Source organism: Numenius arquata, chromosome 12 (genome assembly GCF_964106895.1).
Source record: "Numenius arquata chromosome 12, bNumArq3.hap1.1, whole genome shotgun sequence".
NCBI lineage: Eukaryota > Metazoa > Chordata > Aves > Charadriiformes > Scolopacidae > Numenius > Numenius arquata.
The window spans coordinates 1,881,018-1,908,810 of NC_133587.1; the positions used below are offsets into that span (position 1 = coordinate 1,881,018).

At 46.0% G+C, this 27,793-nt stretch overlaps 1 protein-coding gene across 1 annotated transcript in view; it reads left to right on the plus strand.

The window, feature by feature from the left end:
• The window catches only part of CDH4 (cadherin 4), a 433,033-nt gene that overhangs the window by 315,052 nt on the left and 90,188 nt on the right, over positions 1–27,793 (plus strand). Inside the window, exon 5 of the mRNA XM_074157675.1 lies at positions 22,891–23,046. Within this exon, the coding sequence (XP_074013776.1) occupies positions 22,891–23,046 (156 nt within the window). The remainder of the gene's footprint in view (positions 1–22,890; positions 23,047–27,793) is intronic.

Genomic DNA, 27,793 nt, shown 5'->3' on the forward strand with positions numbered 1-27,793 from the left:
GAGCGGCCGAATCCCTGGTGACGAAGAGCCCTTCGTTACAGGAGGCAAGATGTGGGGCTGTGGTTCCCGAGCATGTTGCTGTAATAACTTACTTGTTTGTTACAACTGTTTTCCAAAATCACAGGATTGTTCCCTAATGTGTTGGTGAATAATGTGTTTATTATTCTTGTCTGCAGTAAAGGGCATCTCAGTGCCTGGAAAATCACTCATGTAATAAAACCACTGCCATTTTATCATTTTAATAGAATAACAATTTTGTATAATGTTGCAAATATTACTCTCCAATATATGATGGTGGCAGTAACAACAGAAGACAGGCACTTTTATAGCACAAAATTATTACCTTGTTTAGATTATCAGATAAAATTTTTACCATCGCATTAAAATGAAAACGAAATGAAGACCAATAAAACAAAGAAGGACCCTGTCCAAGCAGAAGCCCTGGGAGGTTGGCTGCCGGCCGCAGGGGCTGCCAGCCTGCGTGGAGGGCGCTCGTCCAAGGAAGCCACGCTGAGAGGTCGCCAGATGATTTTACATGGAGAAATTTGCCTGCCCAATATGCTGCTGCCAACCGAGGATAACTTCTTGAAATGTTTTTAAGGTAAAAGGGAGGAATTCCGAGGAAGCCTCAAGCTCTCTCCTGTGGCGTCCTTGGGAATAAGTATGAAAAATAAGGAGGATCAGGTCTTTTGAAATGTTCTTCCTATGTAACAGTCAAACCCTTCGGGGGCAGCGATGCAGTTCTCGCTGATTTGAATCAATACTAGAGCAACCTGTTAAAAAGAGGAATATGCCACGAAACAAGAGGGCTGTAGGAGAGCAAGTCAACCATAGCACGTCCCTGGCTCCCACGGCGCTGTGGAGTTTGTCGCTTGGCCCTGGGTCTGCCAGGAACGGCTGGAAAATCCAAGAGGGGGTTGTCCCCTTGATCCCTCATCTTCAGCTGCTGCTGAGAGGAGGCGAGCAGGAGTCTGCTGTGTGAACGGCCACTAATGCTGCAGACTGCTCATTTAAAATCAAATTTGTGACTGCTTCTTGAAGGTCAGTGCAACTTAAATTGTTACTTGTGGTCCAAGAGAGATAAACCACCATTTTTAGTATCCTTACTCTCTTACTGCACATTTTTCTCTCTTCTGTTATTTGCATCCCATTTGGTATCTGCTTTTGATATCTCCTGTTAGATTTGTCTGATGCTCGTTAATATCTTTCCTACTGGCTTGTAAAGGTTTTACGCTACAGTCTGCAGATACAGGGAGATCTTTCTCCTTTATCATGCGGCTGTGACTGATTTCTTTCCCATCTCTTCTTCCTAATTTTTCCCTGCCACAGTATCACACAAGTGTATAGTCTGGTTCAGTATTGGGCTGACATTATAGTTTTGCTCCGTGAACTCGTCTTAATGTTATACCAGCCTTACAAACGGGGGTCAGATCGACTCGGCAAGAGGGGTTGGTAACGTGGGATTTTGGGGTGTGCTCACAACCTCCCCATCACCTCGGTCTGGCTGGGCAGTGTGAGGCATCTGAATGTTTGGAAATAGGAGAAATAACTTTAGTGTGATTTTGTTTTAGCCCTGTTTCTTAAGTAATTCTGCCCAGTTGTTTCTAACCTTTCAGTTGGTTTGAGCAAATTTTAGAGAAAAGTAGCGTTTGTTCTTGTGGGTATCATAAAAATGGGCTGCCGGATGCAGGACACCTTGCTGGGGTAAAGAGGACCATGTACGGTCAAAGCTTTGATCGTGGCTCCATGATGGCATCAGACTAAGGATCCCACCATTTCTTACCCTTGAGGAATATCGTGCAATGCTTAGTCCCCAGGACTCAAAACCCTTTTGGTTTTGAAATCTTGGCTTCTACAGTTTAGTTCTTAATGTGCTGCCTAGATCTCAAAAATACTTGAAATCTAAAAAAACACTGTTTATTTCCTTGGGCTGATATCTCTCAGTGCTTAGGATATCACAGTGAGCTCGTCAGTCCACTGAGAGTGGTATTTGTACCTGTAACCTGCGTTAGCATCAGTGGTGTAACAGGCAAAGTCCTGAACTGGGGCTTTATTAATAGTTCTCAGAAAAGCAGGGCAGGTGAGTATTCCTTGCTGAAAGGCATTGGCGAGTTCAGTGCTTCCAAGTACGGTGTGATGCTCCCTGCTAATGGTGTTTGGCAGATCTCCCAGCACATCCCAATCAATGCAGAATAAGGTCTACCAAGTGTTGGTGAGAGCTGCATATATAATGTATATGCAGATATACTCTGAATAAATCACTGCAAACAATGCTGAAACAGTGGGACAATTCATGACCAGAAATAAATGGATGGGAACCTGCTTCAGAGGCATTGCCAGCTCTCCCAGGATCCTCGTATCCTCCATGGGAGCCTGCAAAAGGTGCAGGAAGCTGGCAGCTCTGGGATGTAGTCAATGAAAGGAGAGTAACGAAGCTCCTTTACCTGGTCAGAGCTTGTTTGACCCGCAGTGTTCACAGGAGGCAGAGGTGCTGGTGGCACCGTGGAGTGGAGATGGCCACGGTGGTGGCAAGCAGCCTGGACAGCCTGTGAGCACGGGGCACTGCCCCACAGGGCAACCAGCCCCAGGCTCAGAACCGGTACAGCTTCATTAGTGTGGCACTCTGCCCTGGCTAATAGACCCAAATCCTCAGCAGGACCAATTAGTGAGGGCAGGATTAGATACATGGCTTCCAGTTCTAGTGCTGGCTCCCTATGCCCTGTAGATGCTGCGTCTCATGCTCCACACTGAGTGGCCAAGCCGTGCCATTGCATGTGCCTGACCCCTCCGCGTTCCCTTGAAGGTGGCTTTTCCCAAAGACTGGCTCCCTTTCCCCAGTGCATCCCTTGTGCCGAGTGATCCCAACCGTAATTCCCATCCTCGAATGTCCCAGCCAGCAGAGCAAGGCACAACGTGCCTATCCCAGCGTAAGTGGAACAATATAGCCTCTTATTTCTCGCCTCCTTTTTTTTATGGCTTTGCTCTGCTAATTCCTTAAATTAGGTATTTTTCACTTGAAAGGTTTCTTTCTGACTTCCATCGGCGTTTGTCAGATTCTTGGGGCAGAGGGTGAAACTCAGAACCTGCGTTGGGGAGTGCGGTTCCATTGATGTCAGCAGAAATTTGCCTGCTTACATCAGTCCTGAATTTAGCCCATAGTGGTTCTTTTGTAGCATCAGAAAGCTTTGTGTGCGTCTGAACTGAATGGCCACGCTGTAAGATCAGAGAGCGTCTGGGACAATTGGCATGTGGGTAATTGGTACATTTCTGTAAGAGAAAATGGTTCATGATCCTTGTAAAGGAAAATAAAATAAAGTAATGTTATTCCCCACTGACATATTAAGTGAATTGATAGTGTTTGAAAAGGCAGGTATTAAATCTGGAAGCAGCATGAGTGTTATGAAGTAGCTAGCAGTTTTATCCCAGCAATTTAAAATTCCTATCATTCAGCTCTCACTGATTTGAAAGTCACACGTTTATTTTAGATTGTAGCCATGAATTTCTTGGGAATTACCTGACATGAAAGCATGGAAGAGTCACTTGATAGGAACTGACAAGATGGTATCAAAGAAAACATCTTGATACACTTAATCCAGTTGTGAGTGACTTTATAGAAGTTTTTTCATCCGGCCATATTATTCATTAGTAGCATTTTGGCATTAGGAAGACCATTAAGTTAGATAAAAATCTCTCGGCATCCTGTAGGGCAATAATCTCAGGCATCCCCAGAGATCTGATTTCAGACTCCAAATGGATGAAGTCTCTTTCTCTCCTTCTGTACATAGTTTACTCATGAACGTGAACTGTCTGGCTCTTTATTTCCTTGCTGGGCTGTTAATGTGAAAAATGTTACCTAAACATTGCTGTGTCCTGGTAAGGAACTGTCACCGAGAGTGCCTGGGCTGCACTGGTCGTATGTCAGAAGACGGGACCGAAGCTTTGGAGTCTTTCTCCTGTTCTGCCTGTGTTTAATGGTCCCGGCTTCCATGATCACTAAAAACGCACCAGCTGATGTGCTTTGAAATAGTTCAGGTTGAAGGTGGGGCAGATGAAGCAAACAAGAAAGAAGCCCAGCTGCGTTCTGGATCTGCTGGCAGGATCTGACACCACCACTGGTCTGATGTGGATGACCAGATGTTTCGGGGCACGGGAGATCTCTGGTTTGCTTTTGACTGGCCCGCTGTCCTGACGCGTTGTCAGAGCGCAGAGATGTTCTGGCTCTGGCTGCCGGGGAGCTGTCTCCTCCCATTATCCACCAGATGATTTGGAAACGGTGACCCTTTTCCCATGTGTGCGATCCTCGCACCATCAGACACCCCGGCTGTCAAAGGCAGATGCTGCCCCCAGGAAAGGGCAGCACAGCAGGAGGGGAGGGGGAACAGCCTGCTCGAGCACCCGCAGATTCTCCGTCTGAGGATGCGGGATGTTCTCCTGGGTTTCTCTAACAGTGCCCCAGGAGCAGGTTTGGTCCAGGGAATATCGTGCTTGACGGTCACAAAGAGCTGGGGGTCCCATGTTCTGAGTTAAACCAAGCAGGGAGCTCTGTGCTCGGGGTGCTCTCCGGCTGGGAGCGGGGAGGAGCAGGATGGGGAGATGCTGGATGTGTTTGCCTTCCCTCCCCGGAGAGAGCAAAATAAGGATTCTGGGTTGGGATTGGTTTTGTGCTGGCTTTAACTTTATGGTCGGCATCTGTCGCTGATGAGCAGTGGGAGCTCTCAAGTGCTGACCGGCTCTTTTCCCAGCTCTTTAAATAACCAGAAAGACACTCAAAGTAATAAAAAGAGGAGATGAGAATCTGTATTAAAGGCATTAATAACTCGAACAGAAGTCTCCATTAAAATAACTTTTTGAAATGTACTGTCAGGTGTTTGTTTATCGCAGGGGGTTTGTACCCCAGCCTTCCTTCCCCTGACGACCCGGGGACTAAACGCGCCCAGTCACAAAGTGCAGTTCTACAGGGGAGAATTTTCCACTGAAATTCCCAGGAGATATTGGCGCTCCTCTGTCACGACTGTCGGTGGAAACATTGAGACCCTTGTGGCAGTCGGGATTTAATGGCCAGCGTAACGGCTGTTTATTCTTTTGCAAAACCTCCTGTGTGTGTGTTTCTCTGCTGGGAGCAAGTGGGAATAGGATTGAGCCATCGACGTTCCCCTCATCAGAGGCAGTGGATGGCTGTGTACCTTATATCCTTTCTTGAAAATGATCTTGTATCTGCAAAAAGATACCGCTTAAAGAATGAGCAATTGAGTGTTTCCAAAGCGTCTTCTAACTCCTTTCTTGTAAACAGAATTCTTTATTAAGTAAATAATTTTTTTAACAGCATTTTCCAGGAAAACAAACCCGGATGCCTCTCCGCTCTGGGTGTGTGTTATCTCACAGACCTCGCTGAATAATTAAGTTCAGTGAAACTGCTGAAAGAATCTGCTGTGAAAAACAAGAGCCTATGACTTCATATGTGATAACTGTATATTCTGTGTATCATTCCAATTTTGTTGCTAAAACAGTATCTGTGTGTGTGTGCCTTCCCACCACGCCTGTCTCTGCAGTTCCCAGCAACCTCATGAGAACCGAAGATGGAAGTAGACTTTCCTTAATCAAATCCATCTACCGGTTTCCAAGGGAAACAAACAATTTTGCCCCATGCTTATTTTCATACTTTCACACATCATACTCACAAAAAACATTTCTGCTAATTTAAGAATTGTGACAGTTCACCCCTTCCTCCCTTCGCACTCAGCAGCAGTACAGTTTGAGTCACATCAGTAGTGTTCCCGCTGACCAAGATTATAGCTCAGCAGGAAAACAAGTCATTCCAAATTGTCTCCTGGTGTAAGCGTTTTGGATCATTTTTATATTACAACTGAAAGGGGAAAAATCTTGGGTTTCAGACTTTTTTTGTGCTCTTGTCATGTGAAAAATGACAAGGCTTTTATTTTTACAATGAACATTACTTTTGCTTCTTTTTCCTGCTTTAGCAGTAGCAACTTTTAAGAAAAAAAAAAAAAAAGCTCTGTTTTTAGTATGCTGTTATTACACATGCATCTGTGGATTAAAGGCTCCCTGGGTACCTATTGATACAATAGACCATAACAGCTCCTTTGGAGTCGTGTCAAACTGTTATAATCAACCCTGTCAGTGATCTACAGATAACAGGACATTAAGAGGTGCTTGAACCATATCTTTCCATCCCAGTCGGGGTTGTCCGAAGCAGTGTGGAGGTACCAGCTCTTTGGCTGATGCTCCGGTCGCACACTCTGAGGTGACCACTGAGGTGGGAGCAAAGTGATAAAACAGTATTTCCCCTGGTCGACCATTGGGGTTTAAAATGGGAGCGTAGCTGGAGAAGGAGCTTCCAGGAGCTACTGCTGGGCTTTGCATTTGGACTTCCCCAAGGAGTTTTATGAGGGAAGGGTTTGTCTGAAAAGCCTTGGGCCTGGAGCCTTTGCTGGACGATGTTCTGGCACCTTTTCTACCAAAAGACCTGGCAGTCAGGGCTCTGGTACCTAGATGTTTGTTGGATGTTTGCGTTCTCCTTCTTGGTGGTAGTGGTGGTGCTGGGATCTTCATCCGTCCATCAAAAAAAATTACGTGTATGTGCAGATTCTGGTACTTGTTCTGATACACTTCGACCAAAACACCCCATTGAATGTTGATGGAAGAAGGAACTAGACAGGATAGAGCATTTAAACCCCAAATCTTCCTTCCTTTAACTGCTACCTCAAATTTTCTCCGCTGTTGTGTGATCAAGAAAGCCAGTACAACCCCCGCTGCCATTTGAGTGCGACACAAGTGACTTCAAGTGGGATTTAGCTGTTTACCTGCTAAACCTCTCGAATGAATGAACGCTGGGGAAGAGTAATGCTGGAGTGGAGAACGATATGGTGCTGCTGGTCCCTACAAGCTATTTAAAGTGCCCTCTCAGTTTAGCTTCCTTAATAGGAAAAAAACTTATTTCTTCCTCAGACACAGTACTTAATTGCACCAGCTCTGGGAAGAACCTAATATTGTGAAGGTCAGTAAAGTCACAACCCCCAGTATTCAGGCCCGATTTTTCCCTTATAAAATTTAAAAGAAGAAATCCCTTTTATACCTCTTAGGCCTTAAGATTTGTGGGTTTTAATGGATGTCTGGCTGTCACATAAATATATAGCTTTAAAGACAAGGAAATGTTCTAGGCAGTAAGAGAGAGACTAGTTTAAAGAAATTGCTTGTGTCATGATTTTGTATTCATCCTTCGGCGGAGATGATTAGGTCCTGTGAAGACAAAAGGATGAATGATGTATTTGCAGCAAGGAATTAACCAGTAATGTTTTGCTAGGGAAAAAGGAAAAAAAAAATCTCCTCTTTCTTGGAGAAAATAAATTTAAGTGGAGAGTAAAACTAAATTAGCGTATATAACTACACATGCACAAAATTTCTGAGGTTTTTTTCCTACTTAAGCTAGTGCAGGTCTCCTCTGGCTGTCAGTAGAGCTAATATATGGATCTGTAGGTCTCTGGTACCCATAGCTGGCCGTGCTGCTGTTACTGCTCCTTACTGGTAGCTTTGCTGGAGTTTGACCGTTTGAGATGTTTGGTGTTTGTCTCGGGCAGAATAGTTTCAAATAGTTTCAAAAAGTTTCAGTGACTTCTTTCATCTCACGCAATTAAGGTCAGACTAAAATGCATTTTCTCATTTTGATACTAGCTTGTTTTCTGTGTTACAGGCTGTTCCGGAGCCCTTTGAAGTTGATGGAAATCTGTCCATTAACTTCAATAGACTCTAGTTTGTCCCTAATCAATACTAATTTGATTAAAATAGCTCTGAATGTTCTGGATCCCAGCGGAGGCTGCAGCTGTTCTCCAGGCTGCAGTAGCCCCCAGCTTTTCTGTGCGGGGTGAGTTCTGTTTGCCGGGGGTCGGGGGGGAGACCGTAAGGAGTCGTGTGAATCTCGCAATTACCCCCGTTCTTGCTAAATCGTGGCGGACAGGTCTGAGTGAAGTTAAACCCTCCCTGTGTGACGTGAGGCTGAGCGGCTGAATCCTCCCATGGCCTGCTTTCTGCGAGCAGCGGGGCTATCCTGGTACAGCATCAGGAGGGATTGTGTTTTCTTTGTTTTCCTGTCATTTTTTTCCTTCCCTCCTCCCAGCCAACAGGGAGTTGCTTCCTGAGACTGCTCTTCCTTTAAGTGGTTCGAGAAATGCACAGGTCTAGAAAAAAAATCATAAAGTTTCAGTGTATGAGTTGTCTTACTGCTCTGGGACGTTCTTTGTGTTTAGACCGTAATCCTTTCAAACCTGCAGTGTCTTTCCTTGCCTCTGCCCGCCTTGAGAGAGCTTCTCCCTGGAAGGTGGGGTTGGTCTCCTCTGGCAGAAAGGACACCTGGGGTGTTTCACCCATCCTCCCTCCAACGCAGAGTCGCCAGCACCGTGGCCCCGTCGGCTGTGGCTCGGTCTGGCCACATCCTGGGTGTCGTGTGGCCTTTCTGCCACCCGCTCAAGTGGCCAAGACATCCGAGTCTTTGGGGGAACTGGGATCCGGTGGTTGACGATGCTCTAGGTCTGACCCATTCATTCACCATCCCCCCGAAGGTCAGGGCTGAAATGCTGGTGTTCTCGGGTCCCCCAGGGCATCTTTTGCTCCTTGGGTGCTACCTGAACGAATGCTCAAACCTCCCACTCCTGCATACCCTGTACCGGTGCACCAGTTTCTTTTCTCCGCTCCTGTGTCTTTTAAACTCGATAGAGGAGTGAAAGAGAGGAAAAACAGCAATGAAGCTCTGCCCTGAAATAGAAGTTCACAGTCTGACACAGATGCACAGAGTCTTTCAAATCAAAGAGAATTGATGAGCCTCGCACAGGCAGGTGCCCCGGCTCGATCACAACCTAAATAATCCTGAAATTAAGATGAGGGTCTGTGGCTGCAGTTGCTGCCATATGTAGCCCCTCCTCGGCTCGGGGTCCCACGCTGAGCTGGGCGCATGAAAGCACCGACCTGGGGAGCGGTGGGAGCCCTGGATGGGGCGCAGCCTGGCAGCAGGGGCACCCCTCTTCTGCCGGGAAGGCAAATCGTGGCGTCCTGGGGACTCGGGATCAAAGAGCCACGGAAATGACAAGTGTGGCATGTCACAGTGCACCCCCTGGTAGGTGATTCAGGGCGCAGCGTGGACAGCCGCGCATGCCGTCTCTTAATTAGAGGAAAAATCCTGTCGCCCAGTATTGGCCTCGAACCAAAAGGGATGAGCTAAGGGGGGTGTCATCCTCCAAATAAAGAGGTGGGCGAGAGCACAAATGCCTGGGAGCAGGGCCATGGAGGGAATGAATAAGATGCCCTTCCAAAGCAACTCTTTCTTTGTTAGCCCTATTAAAAATATATATAAAAATAAGCTGCAACTATTATACTCAACACAGCATTTTAAAAGTTCACATGGTTTTCAAGCATACCCTGCTAAGCACAAACTATGATTCATTTGGATTTTGCTAATTAATACTGGCATAGCATTGTCCCCTGCTGTTGCCCAACTTCTTGCTCGAGAGAACTTTCTCTTTTTAAAGAAAAAAGAAAATATTTTATCTTGGAACAGTCAGGTGCCTCTTCAGATACGAAGTCTGCCAAGACGGAACGGGAAGGGGGTGAAATGTGGGGGATTTTCCCACTGAGCTCCTTTATCATCAGTAGCACAACCCGACTCTTTAGTAAGGTGACGACCAGAAATAACGTTGCAAGAAATGCTCGCTCTTCTCTCATCCCCTTCTTTAAGTACTGGAAGCTGGAGAAGAGTAAATCATCATTTAAACTCTGGGTATTGCATCAGGCGAAATGATTTTGCCTTTTTTCTCTCTATAAACTAATGGATGTGGAATCTTTCAAAAAGTAAACTAACTCCTCTTAATAAAGCTCTGCATATAGATATTTAGCAGCTAAGCACTAAATCCATGGAATAGGGGTAAAGTGCAGAAGTAGTGGATTAATATATAAAAGGATGCTTTTTCCCCTTCAAAGCCTCCTTAAGTGCTGACTGATGGAATAAACCCTGAAAACTTTCTCTGTGCTAATTGTCATGTTCCTTGGCTTGCATCCCATTTACTGTCCGTCATTCTCTGCAGTTTAAGAAGTTTCACATAAGAGCTTTCTTCTTCTGTTTACAGGCATGCCATGTAGGGTATTCAAACCCAGGGATAGTTCAGAGGGTCAGGAAATCTTCCTCCTGCTTCTTATTAAAAAAGAAAAAAAAAAAAAAAGCCCTGAAGATTTAGAGTTTGAAGAAACATCATTCCCCTGCACACATCCAGCTTCTCAAAGGCACAAGAACCAACTTTGAGCTTTCCTAGAAATAAACATGAAGCGATATCCCGCTCTAATCACCACAGAAATACTGGGTCAGCTTGGCAGCCGGTGGAAGGCGGTGTAAAGCCACTCAGCTAAAGAAGCCATGCTGATTTACGTGAGCTTGGGGAGCACGGCGTGGCTTATAAAGCAGCCGCCCGAGTTTGGTGTGTGACAGACCGTTTTCTTTTAATTTCCTCTGATTAAAAAAAAAAAGATACTGTACGAAATAATAATGATCTCTTCCTTTTACTATCACCTTTTGCCTATGTATGGGATTGATAGGGGGATTGATAGGGGAAGATGACCTGTAATTCCATCCTAATTAAATGCCTGAAGTCAGCAGTTCACAATTCTTTCACTGGTGGCTTATTTTCAACCCTCCTGGTTCCCACAGGACCTATTCCCTGCGTCATTATCAACTTTTTTAAATTGAAAGTATTATGAAGGCAATTTCCTGCCACCAGCGACTTTCCCATCTCTTTCTCAGGGCCCTGCAGCCCGAGAACAACCACTTCGGCTAAATCTGTTGGCGATGGAGGATCGGATTGAGTGGCCTGAATTACAAACAACCAAAATGCTCAAAAAATGTTTTGTAAGAAATGGTTTTCTGTTACTCACTGCTGATGGTTTGAAAGGTCATTGGGGACCACCGCGTGGGGCCCCCCCTGCTGTCACCTGGCTCCAACAAGGCTTTAAGAAGACACAGGTACTGCATGGGCTGGATCTGTAAAGACCTAAAGGGTGTGTTTCTGACTTAGAGTTGAACTATAAAATCCGACACGGCAGTGGATATAGTGAACAGACCAAAGAGCACAGGAAAACACGGGAATGTTGTAAGAGCTCACATTTCATTTGTGCTTCCGAGTTAGAAACTAGAGCAGGGTTTCCCAGCCTGGGTCCCGGGGGGGAGGACCAGGCTGGTGCTGCGTAGGGAAACCGCTGGCAATGCAACACCTTTGCTTTCAGTGTTCAGTAAAAATCCTTTCTAGGGCTCCTACAGGGGCTACACCCAACCTGGGGCTGCACCACGGGCAGCCAGGGCTAGATTTTCTGCTTATTCATAGTAAGATGTGTGACGAGCCTTAGAAATAATTTGACTTTTGTTTCAGGTGCTTTGGCAGGAACGCGGTTGCTCTGAGGATCTGGCCCCGATTTGCTGGTGTTGAGTATCTCAAAATGTGTCACTGATGCTGTCACATGCACGGAGGAAATAACGTTTCCTTCCAGTTGGTTTTACCCCCGTAGTAGCGGGTGTTAGTTGTCGCCGTACTTGACTGAGAGTACAAGTGGCAGCACAAGCGCGATTTGGGGTTGGTAGTACCCCTTTAAATAAAGCCCAGCGTGGAGATTTCTGCATTTCCCACTGTATTTGGCTGTTCCCAGAGCTTGCTGCTGGTCCTGCTCTCGGTATTGCCAGAGATATCTTTATTACACACAGCCTGGAAAACAGGCGGAAGGCCGGATGGGTTCTCTATGCTCACAGTCTTTCTCGATTTGACTCCTCCGGCTGCGATTGATGGACCCAGCGGTGCGGAACAAACACTGCTCCCCTAATTAACTGCTGCCGGTTAGATGTGCGGGTAACACGCGGCCCTGGGGCTGGCCGGGGGGGCCGGTGACAAACCAGAGGTGCCCGTAACAGGACAGACACGTGCCATTCCCCGGTGTGGGTCCCCCCATTGAAGGTATCGATACACGTATTGGGGATCTCCAGTTGAGAAACGGAGTTAGACCCTGCCAGTTGCATTTACAGTATTTTGCTAATCTATTCTTTCAGACACCACAAACAGCGTATTTCATTGTGCTGCTTTATTGATCGAAGGAAAGATTCGGTTTGACAGCAGTTTCAGAAAAGCCTTCAAGTTGTCCAAGATGTGGTAGAATTATTAACGACCCTGAGCTGACATATGGTAATTTAGCGTTTAATGTTTGCCCTGACACGTGGAGGAGTCGTCATGCCAAGTTACCAGCTGATGCCCAGAAGTTTATGAGTACATAAATAATAGCTAAAATAGTTTTTTGGAGCCATGTTTAGATTTAAACATCCAGCCTTTGATTCGTTGCGTGTTATAGTTAAACTTTCTCCGGCAGGGCGGCGGGGGTGGAACCCCACTGCACTACCCACTACAGTTGGAATAAATTAATAGGATTTTGCAGCTTTTTGCAGCTGTATTTGTACAACTTCATCTTGAAATAATTTTAATTTCTGTGCCTAGGCTTATAATTTTTTCAAGCGCGTTACACAGTTGGCTGTACATAATTATGTCTTACAGCCATAAGCACTGACAATCTGCTTACCTAAACTATTCTGCTCTAAACTTGTCATTTAACTGATGGTGAAGGAATTGCATGTAATTCACCAGATCGGAAATTAAATTATCAATTAATAATACTGCAAAAAAAAAAAAAGAAAATTAAACAAGGAATTCGGTGTGTTTGACAGAGTATCCGCAATCAAAAAGGTGGTCGAGCGCCAGCATCCCAGGTCAAACTGGGCTCCGAGTCCCCCAAGCTGCGGGTTTGCACAAAAAGTGGGCACGAGCGCTTTGCACCGAGCGGGGAGGGGCTTGGGAAGGCAAAAGGCATCAGCAAATGATCGTGTCCCCCCTGTAAATCATTAGTGATAGGCACGCTTCTCGTTGTGAGCAGCCCGAGATCCTAGAAATGGTCTTTGGAGTGTTGCTCAAGCTCCGGGCTACTCTGCGGTGGGTTTGAGCCTTCTGCAAGCGAACTGCCTACGTGAACGCAGCCGCTGTCATCGGGGGCTTTGGAGGGTGCGAAGCTTTGGCTGAGCCCGTGCTTGTGACTTTTGAGGATCCTACAGGCTTTGGAGGGTTAAATTCAAAAACAGGACGTGCCATAAATGGAATTGAGATGTAAAAAGGCTCTAAAACATCTCAGAAATTACTGCTTTTTTTTTTTTTTTTTTTTTTTTTTTTTTTTTTTTTAATATATGGCACCATGTCCTCGAGCAGGCCTGTCTGTCTCTTGCGTGAAAAGCGTGTGGACAGGAAGCACATCAGTAAGTCCTACGAATAAGTCTAATGTGAATTCAAGTCAAAGTAAGCAGGGGTCTCAGATCTAGAAGTCCAGTTAATGAAAGAAAAGCTTGCCAAAAATTCAGCCCTGTGAATTTGTTTCAAATGAGCCGAGTTCAGCTCGGTCTCAACTTTCCGAGAAGGCGATCTCCCGTCCCCGGTGCAGGGAGCAGATTTGCAGAAAGGGTGGGTGTTTGAGGACACCCAGGCCAGGGGGGACGGTGTGGGAGCCGCTGCTGCTGGGGGACCCTGGGGTCAGCCCTGAGCCGGGGAGAGGAGGTGGCAGCGGGGGAGGCTCTGGGGGGCTCGGCACTGGTGTGTGGTGGGGGATGCTGCTGGTCTTCGGCATTTTTGCGCGGGGAGCTGTGCTTGGTGTGTGTAGCCAGACACCTGGACACCAAGCATGTACCTGTGGGCATGGTGCTGCATCTCCCGGCGTGTGTATCCATCCGTGGGCGTTTGGCCTTCAGGGAAAAGTTATAGATGATCCGATATTTTCTTTGCATAAAATACGAGGATGAGCCCCAGGACTAAAGTCATCTCACGCTGGCTTTGTTCAGTGGACAGTAAATCATAGAATCATTGAGTATCTCGGGTTGGAAGGGACACATAAGGACCGTCGGGTCTGGACCTGCAGTGGTGCCCGTCGGCATTGCTCCTGGCGTGCATAGGGAGAACATCGTTTTCTGTCTCCTCGCAGTTGGTGGTTCCCTTTACTGACCATTGAAATAACTTCTGTATGCTCTGTGCCATGTAATCTATCCCACAGAACAAACAAATGGGTTTGCTTTTCCTATAATTAAACTTATTAGAGAGACTTTGAGAACTGCAGAGCTTTAAATCCTGCTCTGCAAGCATCCCAAAGTCCTGTCTCGAACATGAGCCTCAGCAGATTTTGTTCTCCAAAGTGTAACATTAGAGGGTTTTATCGTTGTTTCCTATTGTTAGGTATTTGCAGACAGGTCCAAAAGCTTAATATTCTGCTGAGACTTGCAATCATGCCACAGCACCACCTCTCCAGGATCCGTAATATCTGTAGGTGTCGTACAAAATGTGAATTCAACGCATGGCCATATATGATTGGGAAAGCCAGAGCTCATTCCAAAAGCGAAGGTCATACTGAAACCAATTATATCCTTTGAGTCTGGGAAAAACTCCCATCATGAGAACGCAAGGGTGTTTGTTGCCCACTGAATGCTTTTTCCCTGTGTCCGAGCTCACTGTCCTCCCGAGAGGAATCCTGCCCGGGTTAAATTGCTGCATGCCATCGCACAAAGATCGTTCTTCACTTGTTCTTCTGCTGTGCAGCTTAATTTTTAAATGCCATGGACTGGATTTTCAGGTGAAATAAATTAGCATGCCTCTGTTTGAAGCCAGTGAGTCCGCACTGATTTATACCAGCTGAGGGCTTCGATCGTTAGTTACAGTGATCTGGTTACTCCTCTGCGGGTCAGGGTTTGCTGCCCTTGTTTATCTTCTGCACTGATTTTACCCAGAAAGGTGCTGGATTCTCTTTGCCAGCCTGGCTTTGTGGCAGACGTCACGTAAGGCTTCGGCACAGACACACTTCAAAAAGAAACAAGGACAAATTCCCACTACCATGATGTGTTTTTCTTGACTTGGTCTTCGTGTAGGCGTAGCCACAGCAGACAGCAGTGGGTCAGCTCCGAGAGGGAGCTGCAGGATGGAGCCCTACGTGAGGATGGCTGCGTGTAGCCCTTCATAAATAGATTATGAAGGAAGATCTTCTCTTGCCTGTCGCAGCTCCTCCAGCACCGGAATAAGAACGGCGTGTTTTGAACTCTCGGAGGTATTTTCTTTGACCTTTTGTCACGGAGCATCCCCTGCAGCAGAGCAGGGCTTGTGCATCTGCTTCAAATCCCGGTGAGTTAATATCAGCCCCTTGCATCTTGCACGGTGTGAACCAGCCTCGGATCTTCAGGGCCAAAACTCACCCAACAGCAGCACACGCCACTCCGCTGGGAGGCCTTCAGTCACCGCGCTGAAGGATCTGCTCTCTTGTAAGAGAGATAAGAAAAAGAGCAGTAAAACCGAGTCTTGTTGCTTCTGCTATCAACGTTCTGGCAGTGATAAGGCGTTCGTCACGTGGTGATATTCTGCTGATCCATAATAATCTTCTCTTCCCATCAGAGCTGCTCTCCTCCCTCTCGCTCACCTTGCTACAGCCTGAAGCGTTTCCACTTAAAAACTGAACTGGCTGCAAAAGGCCTGAAGAAAGGCACGTGTTGCTTTAGAAATTCCTCTGCCGTATCAATTACCGTTAGATGTGGAAGATCCATTAGCATTGGCCAGTTCCTGATAGAGGCACATTAGCTTCTTGACCTTCATAATAGCAAGTAATGAAAATTGCTTAATTATTTAATCATGAAGACCATGCAACAAATTGCAATTTACTGAGTTTTCACCGCTGAAGACGGAGACCTGGCAGGGCTGCCGTCGCCTCCTCCGCGGTCGGTCCCAAGGCACCGCTCGGAAACTTTGGCCCAACTGGAGAGTTACGCAGAGCGCAGGCTGGCCCCACAAATCCGGCAGAGCTCCGTCTTCTTCTGTCCAGACAGCTCATGCTAGAACATAAACCCTTTGCTGTTTCAGCAGGTAGGAGGGTGAAGGTAAAACGCGGCAGATCCTGAGCCTGGCTGCGCTGCTGCGCCCCAGGTATTCTGTGCTTGTAGCGTCTCATCTGATCCTGTATGAAATTCGTTTTCTTAGGCAAAGAGGTGGTTATTTTGCTTTCATCCCAAGCAGAATAATGGTAGTTCTGAATTGGACCATGAGTCTGACAAGTTTGTTTTCATCCTGTACTTTCGCATGGGGTCACACATGGTTATTGGCCAGAATCGCAGGGAGAAAGTCTTCCTTCCCGCTGCATTACGGTCTCCTCATTGAGCCTGAATTATATTCTCCTGTTCTCCATCTGCTCAATGTTACATTTTCATCCAGGTAGAGGAGAAAAATCCTGATAAACAATTAAAAAAAAAAACTTGGAAGGGGAGAGAGGGAGTGAAGACTGTCAAAGCTATTGATGGGCATAGGAGAAGCTCTGGAGAAACACATCCACGTGGACGTAATTGGCCTGAAGGAGCTGCTGTGCTGGAGGATGGCCCTTGGACAGAGGGAGCTGTGCGGAAGCCAAAGGAGCTGTGAAATGCTGGGATCTTTTAGGGACTGAACATGTGGTGAAGCGTCTCAGCCAAGCACTGAGGGGCAGGGCAGAGGAGCCCAACTCCTCGGGCTAAGAGCAGGGGAGCTGCCGGGGAAGGGTCCTCTGCAGGCACAGAGCGGGACACGCGTGAGACCTTCTCCTCTTCTGGGTTCAAACATTCTGTAGTTTCATTTCTTTCCCTAACGCAGGCTGCATCATCAGTTACATCAATAACTTAAATGACAGCTTTAATATCTCCGACATCTGAGTTTTGCTCTGATTTATCATCAAAATAAATACATTATAAATCACTTTGCGCAGATTTCGACTGGAGCAGAGGAAGATTTGACCTGACATGAGACATCCAGCCATTGGGACAAAGGGAACATTTTTACGGTGTGGCCTTGGGTTTGTATTTTAAAGAAGAGGAGGAAAGGTAAGCTCTTGCAGAGCAGTAGTGGTAGTAGCTAAATGCTGTTTGTAACAGCAGGAAGAATGGCATTCATCACAGTGAATCTCAACCGTTTGAAAATCAGGCGTCTAGTCTAAGCGTAGTCCTTGGTTCTCTCTCCACGATATGTAGAAAGAGAAAAACCACTTCTTACGGGAAATTTGATGTGTACTTACGCATTCAAGACAGGAGGATGGATTTCAGGCTGGAAAGGGTGGCTTGTCTTCTGTTTATCTGGCTGGACCAGATACAGAGTTTTTGGAAAGTTATGTATGAGGTGAAACCAGACCCTGTTGAGGGAAGAAAGAAATCCAAAATTACAAATGTGCGTTTCCATCCTTTCTTTATTTGCCAATGGAGATCTTTTCCTACTTAACCTTGTCTGCAAACGCTGCCGCCGCGGGAGACTGAGCTCACCTGATGGTCCTTTTGTCCAGTGGTGGGTACAGACTTGCAGGCGGCTGTGGAGCCCAGCGTTGCAGTTCGTGGAACCGTTCGTGTTATTCAAACATGGGAGCTGCCCTTGCCATGCCAAAGCATCCTCTCTAAGGTGTAGAATAGATGGTTTTCTCAAAAGACAGCTGAAGTGTTTCAGAGGATCTCCTGTTTTCTTTTTTTTCCTTTTGGGAGCATTGGCAAGTATGATAGAAGGGGACGGAGGTTAATAAATATCACCTTAACCTGCTTGGGTCTCCAAATCTCTTAATTTTTCTCTGTCCGTTTGACTTTTGCATCTATTTATGGAAAGCATGTGTGGTTCTTTTAGGAACACGCAGTAATTTGTTTGGAAATACAGGGCTAGAGGTGTGTCTCTTTACTGGCTTCTAAAACAACTGTGAAATAAGAGTTAAGAACTTCTAAACAAATGAGTCTTAAACATATTGCAGATTCAGTTAAAAATAAATAAGTAAGTCCTTAGCAAGGATTTCAATAAGCAGTAAGGGTAGCTGAATTAAAATATTTCCACTAAAATTAATGAGCCAATCCTGGAATGCTTAGACTGACTCTTAAGTGTGCTCATTTAAAGACTTTGAATATGTTTCCCTGTCTGAATTTCTATGGACCATTTTGAATGCATGACAGATTATAGTCTTCAATTATTTTAATTTGGTTTTCTTAATGGGCAAAATAGCTAAGAGCTTAATAATAAAAGATACTTACTGCTTATCATTTACATTATTTTATGTGTTCATTAATAATTATAATGGGTTTTATAAAACAAAAAAAATCAAGTCTAAGTCTCCCCAGGTCATGTTAGTGCAAATGTTGCGTAGTATTCTATGGGAGATTTGGGAGACTAAGTGTTTTTTGAAGAGCGTTTTTAACTCCATATGTTATAGAGCAAGTCAGGGAACTTCAAAGGAAATTTATTTTCTGGTTTGCTCTGCGGCTAGAAAATGCAACAGGGTATAAAGTGTCTGCTTTGCTTTCTCTGGGTACGTTCCCAGGCATTTAACAAGTCCCATCACATGGTGATGCACAGAACCTAGACCGTGGATGGCGCAGTGAAATCCTCTAAATACAGTTCAATAGGTACAGAAATACTATTGTTAAAGTCCCGTCTTCCTTCTGTAGGCTCAGTTGTCCTTGTTTCTTCAGCCTTTCCTTACACACCTGATTTCCTAGGCTTCCAGGCATTTCCTTTGCTGATGTCTAAACAAACTCCTTTGGGCTGCTTTTTTTCTGGCAATGTCGTGCTCCAAAAACTGTGTAATTTATGGGCTCACAGGTGTCCTCCAGCCTGCTGACCGTACAGCTTTCCATAGTCTGCGTTCCCTCTGCTCCTGGCACAGGAGAGTCACGGGGATCCGTGGTTCCTCTTGTCATCTGCAGGGATGAGAGGGTTTGTAAACTCAGTACCCTGCAGCGGGAGATGGAAGTGCTACGGGCACACGAAGGGTATGGATCAATGGCAGCAAAACAGAGTGATAAAATCTGGTGCCTCAAAGGAGCTCGTCAATTGAAATTTTGCTGACCAGTAAAACCTGCAGGGCCAGTTTAGCTACCCAGTAAATCCTGATGGAGGTGCACGAACCCTAAGATTTTATCTGCGGAAGAGGGATGCGGTGCTGTGTCACAACCATGGGCTGCTTTTCAATCCCATCTAAATGTGAGATTGCTACAAAGGAGACAGCCGGATCTGAAGGGCTTAGCTCTTTATTATCTCAAGGGTTGCAATGTTCATTTTCACATGTTTCAGTTATTATATCAGAACCTGGAGTGGAAAAATACCCATCTGTGAAATCGCAGTGATTTCTCCTGGTCCTGGGATTCTCTAAAGAAATGAGAGCTGAGTCAGGGGCATTTTCCTTCACCAATGTACAACCCACTCTGAGCTCCATCCCAGAGGGCTTTTTTAGAGAGTAAAACCTGCTTTACAAGCAAATTTCTCTTGTGACAGACTTCAGCCATCGTCATTCATCTTGCTCACGTCACCCTACACAGGGCTGTACCGTGCCCAGCGCTGGAGAAGCTCAAAGCTCTGAGGGTTCTCGGGGTTAAAAATTTATAAATTCAGGTAGGGAAAACTATCCTTCTGCCATCTGTTCTGGAGTCCAGAACCTGCACAACTCTCGGCTGCATTATAAAAGGAAAGAGAAATGAAAAAAAAATTCATGTGTATGTTCTCCAGTGAGAAGATTATCATAGGGATATGTTATCATCTTCTCACTTCCCAGGCATAAATGAATGGAAAAGCAACTCTCTCCTGAGCCAGTAAATTCCCCCATCCAGTAATTTTTTTCTCTAGATCAAGTGAGTTCCTTGGGAATAGAGGTTTTTTCATCATTATTATTATTATTATTATGGTAAACTGCTCCAGGAACGGCTTCAACAAAAGAAGTAAACCTTACATTGTACTCAGATAATGTTCTTAACTTCTCAACAAGATTTACTGAATTGCACCCTGGGAATTATGCAAATGAAACCTTTGGTCAAAATGTTACAGGATTACTGTAAAATAAAAAAAAAAGTCTTTTTTAAATCTCATTAAGAGTGCTAAAATTACACGTTCCAATATAAAAAGCGTGTGCCTTTGTGCGATGAATATCTCCCTGGTAGTAATACGTGCTCTGCTTCGTTGTCAGTGGTCTTTGCAACTTTCTCTGACAAGTGCTACTTCTTACGTGATTTTTTCTGAACACTTCACATCCTTGTGTTCGTACTGGAAATGGAATTAAATGCAGGTAACAGGCAAACCATTGTTGGGTGATGGCAATTAACAACAAATAATGAGTCATTGCTGAAGATTTGCAACATATTTTCCCCTATCTTTGTTTTGCTCAGCACAATATAATTAGCTCATGGATTTTTCTTGGTATAATTGGGTAAGTCATGTGGGTCTTACGATGTATTTCATCTCCTAGATCTGCAATGATTTACATACAGACAGCTTAGACCCTATTAATGCTAATAAAAGTGCTGCAAGGACATCCTATAGCATACACTTTATTAAACTGTACATAGCTTTCTTAGAGAGCTTCTGTTTATCTGCGTTTCCTGAAAATAAAATATAGTGCCTTTAGCACTGAATATTTAAATCCACCTCCTTTTCCCTGTTTCTGGCTCTCTCTATGCATTTCTAATGCTTCTATCACAACGGGATCTGGGTACTATATGCAACAGGAAATAGAGCAGAAAAATGTCCACGAAGAACTGACAGACTCTCCCCTTCCATGATTCGGGTTAAAATCGTTGCCCTTGCGGTTCCTTGGAGGAGCCTGGTTTTGCTGTTCGGTGCTTCTGCTCGAGCTACAGCCATGGTTGGGCTGGGGACGGGGACACCCTCGCGGCTCCCTGCTCCAGTGAGCAGAAGGGCAGGAAAAGTGAGGATACCTTGGGTTTGGTTTGGTTTTTTGGGTTTTTTTCTTCTGCCTTCGTTAAGGAAAAACTAAGGGTGAAGGGCTGGTTTGATTCTGACACCTTAGAGGTCCTTTGGAGCTGTGCGGACACACACTGATGGAGACAGACACGCAACTGCGCGTCCCACCTCAGCCTTTTTAATCTCTAAATGGGAAGCCCACACTGGCTCAGAGAGGTCCAGCCCTGGCTTCCTGCATTTTCACTTACCTAAAGCCTAGCTATAAATGTGTACGTGGTGGGTTGGAGCTTGAACTCCCTGACGTGAGCTTTACATTTGCACAGGCGTTCACATAAATTCCATTTTCAGCCCTTTCCACCTGGCAGGCTGAGAGCTGACTTTCTGAAAACAGGGACTGTGGACTGAGTTATTGAACCGTTGAGTCGGTTGCCATCATTAAAACCACAGTTGTGCAAGAAAAGCTTGATTTTAATATAGTGTTTTTCACCCTCGGATTTGCTAATGGAAATTGGATTCATACCTGTCTACCTGGGTCCCTGTTACAAATACCCACTAGGCACACAAAAACCCGGGTAAGCCGTTGTGTGCAGTGTGAGGACACTGTCACAATGTCCCCAGTACCTCTTTTAAGTGATTATGCCTGTGTCAGTCCAATCAGTTTTCCTTGGTGCTAATAGCCTAAACAAGCAGTGAATCCTGTAGAGAAAAGACAGATGAAACTGTCTCTCTTCCCTGACCTTCAGCTCCAGAAGTGGAGGTGCAGCACGAATCAATCCTGGCAGCGGCTCGTAATAACTGACATTATTAGCCCTTAACGGGAGCAGACGATCTGGGGGAGGCAGCACAAGGAAAGCAGTGTACAAACTGGGTAATGATCTGGACAGAGGCAGCAGCGGAGATTCTCGGAGCCAGGGCATCTCATCTCGCTCTGCTCCGACACCTTCGGCATCTTGTCACCTCCCGCCTCGGGAGAGGAGGGGATGGCGGTGGGTCACATGCGGGAGGAGTGCAAGAGCAGCCCCATCCCAGGTCCTTCTCCTCTTCCCATGGGAACCCACCTTCACTCCCCAAAATGGGGCTGTTTGGGGGGGCACGGGGGCCTCCTGCACCCCACTGAGGCCGCTCAGGCTCTTCCGAGCGCGCAGCTGCTGGAGCAGAGATGCTGAAACGCACTCGGCTACGAGATTTCTATTATCTACCCACTGCTTCGTTGTATTCATAGACCTGTTAGAGAAAAATTTATGCACGTCGCTTTTACACTGCCAAGACAGTTTGTGATGGTGCGGGGGGGTGGTAATTTATTTGTACCTTGCACTTTCTTTCAGGAATAGTCGTGCTGTTGCAAGAACTTCTTTCAGCATTTGATCAGAAAATTAAATTTGGATTTAAAGAGATAGTCAGGGTTGCTAGGACAACATATTAACCTCCCTTCTTTATTTTCTCAGCTCTGTATCCCGGGTTCGTGTAACTCCTCGTGCTGCGTTCGCTTTGTGGTGCTGTTCTCAGGGTCTGGGTGGGAAGGTGTTGCAGAAGCAATGTGCCCAACACACTTTTCCTCAACAAACAGGCGAATGAAACGGTAACATCCCACTGGGCATTCCCAGCCTCGCCTTCAGGAGCCGGTGGGGCTGGAGAAAGGGACAAACAGCCTCTTTCTTCAAATTCGATGGGAATATCCGTGTGTACAGTCACAGGGACGGAGACAGTGGTGTGGGAGCTTGCAGAGAGCGTGTTCAGAAGTGATTAATGGCTGGGAGACTCCGGGTGGAGCTGAACGATTTGGACACTTTCAGGAGCCTAAGGTTTCAATAACGTGTAAACAGCTTTTTTTTGTGCATGTGAATTCTTCCACATCTAAGGCAGAAAGTCAGAATTTCAATGATTCCTAGAGAATCGTCATGAATAAAAGAGGAGAAAAATAGCTGAAAATACATGGAATACGCTTTTCCTGGCTTTTCCCCAAACCTTTGGCGTGCAGCTCCCTTGTCAAAATTGACAGCCGTAGTACATTTATGCAGCTTTCAGGCTCAGATCTTTAAAGTTGTTTAAACATCCATATGGCTTTTGTCCAAAACTTATCGATCGCCGTCTTTGTTATTTCATCCAGATTCGCTCCGATAAGGACAAAGAGATCCATATCAGGTACAGCATCACCGGAGTGGGAGCCGACCAGCCGCCCATGGAAGTCTTCAGTATTGACCCCGTGTCTGGCAGGATGTATGTGACTCGCCCGATGGACAGGGAAGAGCGAGCTTCCTACCATGTAAGCATAAAACATCTTGAGGTTTATCTACGTTCACGAGCTCAAAGCAAAACTGAACCAGAACCGCTGGGTTCAAGAAGGGCCGTGCAGCGTGGAGAAGACCCAGGGCTTTTGTTCAAAGTCAGAGCCCGGGTCCCAGTCCTTTTCCGACACAGAGTCATTTGTTTAGAGTGGTCCAACTTCACGCTGCAAATTTATGTGTGGACTGAAGCCCCCAAAGCCATGAGAAGCCAATCGCTACGTTCGCATGCCTTGGGAAATTACTAATTTAAGGATCATTACTGCAGCTAAACATGCAATAATTGGTATAGTCATTTTTCATTTTAAATCACTAGGAGATGTTCAGGCAGTATGATGGGGGTGTGTCAGATAGGTTTTTAAATATGCAGATAGGCTAATATTAAATATGAGGAAATTAATTAAGATTAATTACACTCGGAAGCGATGCCTCGCGCTATCCTGGTTCATAAAATGCTCTACCTGCAGAATACTTAGAGTGTAATTGGCCATTATGTTTGGATATAAATCCCAGCCCCTGTATCGCACGGCGTAATTGCACAGCAGCTACAGTCCCACAAATTGCTAAAAAAATGTGTTGCATCTTGTGTGATAGCCCTGCGAAATTTCAAACACTCCCTGCCTCTGCGCTTTAGTTCTCTCCTGGAGTGGTTGCGAGAGGTTGTTTCGTGGATTGCTTTGTGTCAGCATTAGCCACATCTATCGGTGCTGTAATAGCCGTTCCCGGGATGCTGGAACGTCAGCGAAACAGTACGGGTCACTTCCACTGACACCATATTCCGAACCGCGCCGACGGAGAGGCACATTCTGTCAGCTTTATCAGGTATCCAGTTAACCATGTTGACACAGCTTCTGGACTGGGGTGGAAGGATAAAGAAAATAGATTACCTCTTTAGTTGGGTGGAAAAAGAGATTTCCCCTGGGTAAAAGAAGATCTGAAGAAAAATTATTTTATCCTCTGTGAACAAGAACAATTATTTTGTTTGTTGTGCCTAGGAAAATACGAAGAGAGGTGGTTTTGAAAAAGGCATATTTGAGAGAGAGCGTGTGTCATCTCAGCCTTGTTGATATTGTTTCAGAAGTGCCGGGTTATTCTAACAGTGTAGTCAATAACACAACACACAAGTTAACGCTTTTGATGGAGCCACTGTGATGTCTGCTATCAGACACTCTCAGTCAAAAACATAAGATGAAAAAGAATTTGTCCTCCGTAGTAACAAATCATGTGCCCCCTAATAATGAACTTAACCTACCGGTTACAGCGAACTCAGTAAACTGAATTCTCGCCCTGGTGAAGGTGCCTGGGTACCTCTGACTCGTACGCACTGCAGGGTTTCCAGCCCCTTCTGTTCCTTATGGAAGCCTTGAACTAGTGACATCCGCATGTAAATGAGCGTATTCCCACTCCGAAGGTTACAGGAAGATGTAGTTTATAGAGTGAATAACTGCTAAGCATGTTATGAGACCTTATAGACGGGAACAGTGAGTGATGGAAAACCATTGTTAGCAGAACAGGAGAAGGTGATGGAGAACATTTTAAGTCATGGCTGGAAACAACCTTTAGATCCTTCAGCCTCAATAGCAATGGACTGATGATTTATTGAACCATCAATTGTTCATTTAAAAACCCTTTGCAAAGCATTTATAAATAGACTGTGGACAAGGCAATGACCCAAACACTAGTGCAGAAACTTATAGTAGGAATAAGCAATACGAGAAACTGGAGGAAATTAGGCCAACTTCCCGAAAGAAGATACAGTCAAAGTCTCGGCTCTTGCAAGTGTCAGAGAAGTCGATGAATTTATGCCACTTCATATAGTCGAGTCTCTAATTGAAAGGAAAGTCAGACTGGGAGCCAGGCTTATTCTGAGTGCTGGAAAAGCCGTGACTGCGGCGTAGGCTTGGATCTGCACTGCAGAGCGTGGCCATCTTCACATCGGTTTGACGTCTGCTGCGGAGTTTTCTTCAGCTCAGGTTAGTGGCTGAACTCTTCAGCTGGGGTGAAGGGAGTCGCTGCAGCCGTGGGGCTCCATCCCTGGTCTCTGGGCTTTTTTCACTCAGTAAGACATGGGTTTCTTGTCCAATACGGGCGTGCTGCTCGGGCTGCAGAGGGGTGCATTTGTACAGCTTCAGGTTTTCGGCAGTCCTAGACAGAATGAAGTCTTTTCAGCACCTCTCTCACTGTCAAGTGTTGTCCTTGCTGCTTTTGTTCCCAGGTAATCTAAAAACTAATTATAAAAAAAAAATATATAGTTTGCAAGTGTTGTGAGGCTATATATGAAGAGTTCTGTTTCATTAACTCCCACATTTTCAACACATATTTTCTTATGCATAATTATCTGTATTGCTTCAGGACTACCATTTTTAAAATACTAGTGTTTTAACTCTGCCCGCATTTAGCAAGCCATTTGTCTGATGAAACCTACCTTTTCCCCTAAGGTGAAACAGATTTTTTTCTAATTAGATTGGGAGTTCTGCAGCAGAACTTCCCGTGTTTTCAAGATCATTCTTGAGCTTTTCGGGAGGATCATTGCAAGCTCGGTGCGTGCTGAGGTGTCTGTGCCCCTGGGACCCCAGTGTCTGCCCAGGTGCCGTGTGTGCCAGCGTGCCTGCGTGCAACGGCAGCGATCGCAACTTCAGCTGGATTTTGGCCTCATCTGTTTTCTCGTCTGCGCTACAAACCAGCCTGGAAACTCTCCAGGGACCTCGCAGACATCCCAGACGCAGAGTCAGCTGCAAATGCGAGCAGGGAAAAATGAGAAGGGCTTTGCAGGTGCTCAGCCAGCCCCACGCCATGGTGCAGAACCTGACGTGTTACACTGGGGGATGCTGTGGGAGCTGCTCCCGCGTCCTTAGTGCCCGCGTCTGGGCACGAGCCTTGGGGCACCAGCACGTCCTCCACCGCCGCTGCCCGCCTTGTGTGGCTGCATCTCCCCCTGTAGTCAGCCCTTAATGTTTATTGCACACCAAAGAAGTTTCAGCAGGTAGTAACATTTAACATGCATGAGTTCTCTTGGCCTTATTTGGCGGCGTTCCCACAGTCCCCTTTGTACCGATGACAGCATTAACGGCTCTGAACGTCTTTTCCGATCCAGACACCGGTTTCACATCAAGCTGCAGTTCGGCCTGGCAAGTCCAAGGGGTAGTAAATTGGCAGGTTAGTTTTCCAAGACGTTTTTCAAGCTCTGTTTTCAAAAGGCATCGGCATAAGCGTGTCAGTAAGTTGTCATTGCTTATGATGCTCACAGTAATGCGCATTATGGGGAACCTCTGAAGCAAGTCCTAGTGCAGTCCCAGACACTGTGGATGCCTTCAGCATCAGCCTGATGAGATAATGTCTCGGGAGCGGCTGGAGCAGACCAGGTGGGCTATAGTCTGAGCAGGAGTTATTTGAAGTGCAAGGAGACAAAAAAATGTACTGGAAACTAAGGGATACAAAAGCTCCGTATTTTGAACCAAGTTCTAGTGAGTAATGCCAGCCATTTGTGTCACAATACTCTAATTTGAACTTTTAATCACAATTAAGAGCACACAAATTAGGCATGACATTGTATGCTTATTGCTTAAGGGCTCTGTCACTGATTGATAATGTATATTTGTATTAGTGGTATTAGTGCATAAGTAATATTCATATTTAACACAATTCACTGTGTTGACTTTGACTAACTACCTTCAGATACCACCAGCCTCCAGTGTAATCAATAATCATGATACTGAATCATTTGTATGCCAACAGCTGCATTTACACTGGAAACTGTCAGTGGGAAAACCTCAGAGGCCTGTGGTAGCTGCTACTGAATATGATAGCAGTGATTGTCAGACTTCTAAACAGTATTTGCTAAAGAATATCGAGCCAGCTCTTCGGCGGGTGTACAGCACGGTGACACACCAGTTAGAGATTAGCCCCTTACCTGTATTAATTTTTCAGAATCCTCTGTAAGGTATTTCATTTTATGTTATTTATTCCTTCTTTACTCCTGTCACATTCTCCCTCTTGGGGACAATGTAAATATTTCAAACCAATGTTATAAATGTTTCTTAACTCTGTCTCCAGTAGCCACCAGCTTCTCGTGCACGACCTGTGTCTGCATGTGTCCTGTGGCCCAGGTTGTTCTCACCAGCCTTTCCCCTGCTGCTTTGTCCAGCTCTAAATGATGTGCGTGTCCGATGGAGCACAGCCGTCGCCTTTTGTGCCTGTCCCAGTGCTGCACGGCACTCGCATCGTCCGCTTTCCATCCCGTCCCTCGCTGTGCCACCAAATCCCCCCCCCTGCTCACAGGTGGGAGCAGATGGCACCTGAGCTGCGGAGCATCACGTTAGGCTCACACTGCGCCTCGCGCAAATCAGCCCTGTCTCGGCGTCTGAACGACGACTCCAGAACAGTGTGCTGTCCAAGTTGAGGATGCGTCATTAATACAAAGAGTTGGGCAGGAGAAGAAGGGAGAAGATGAATGAAGGGAAGGGAAATGTAGTGTCTGATCGGCCTTGGAGATACAACTAGTTTCCCGTGGGACAGATTGCCCCACTGGAGTCCCTCCTTCCTTTGCTCTCTCCGCTGGGAATGGTCTCTAACGAGGAAGAGCTGCCGTGGAGCTGAGCTGAGATTCAACCCTCTGGCTCAGGCCTCTCTTCTCCCTCTGCTGCGGCTGGCACCGACCCCAGGGGAGCAGCGGGCGGTGGAAGGATACGGAGGCGTTGGCACATGGGAATTGTTGAAAGAACACGAACA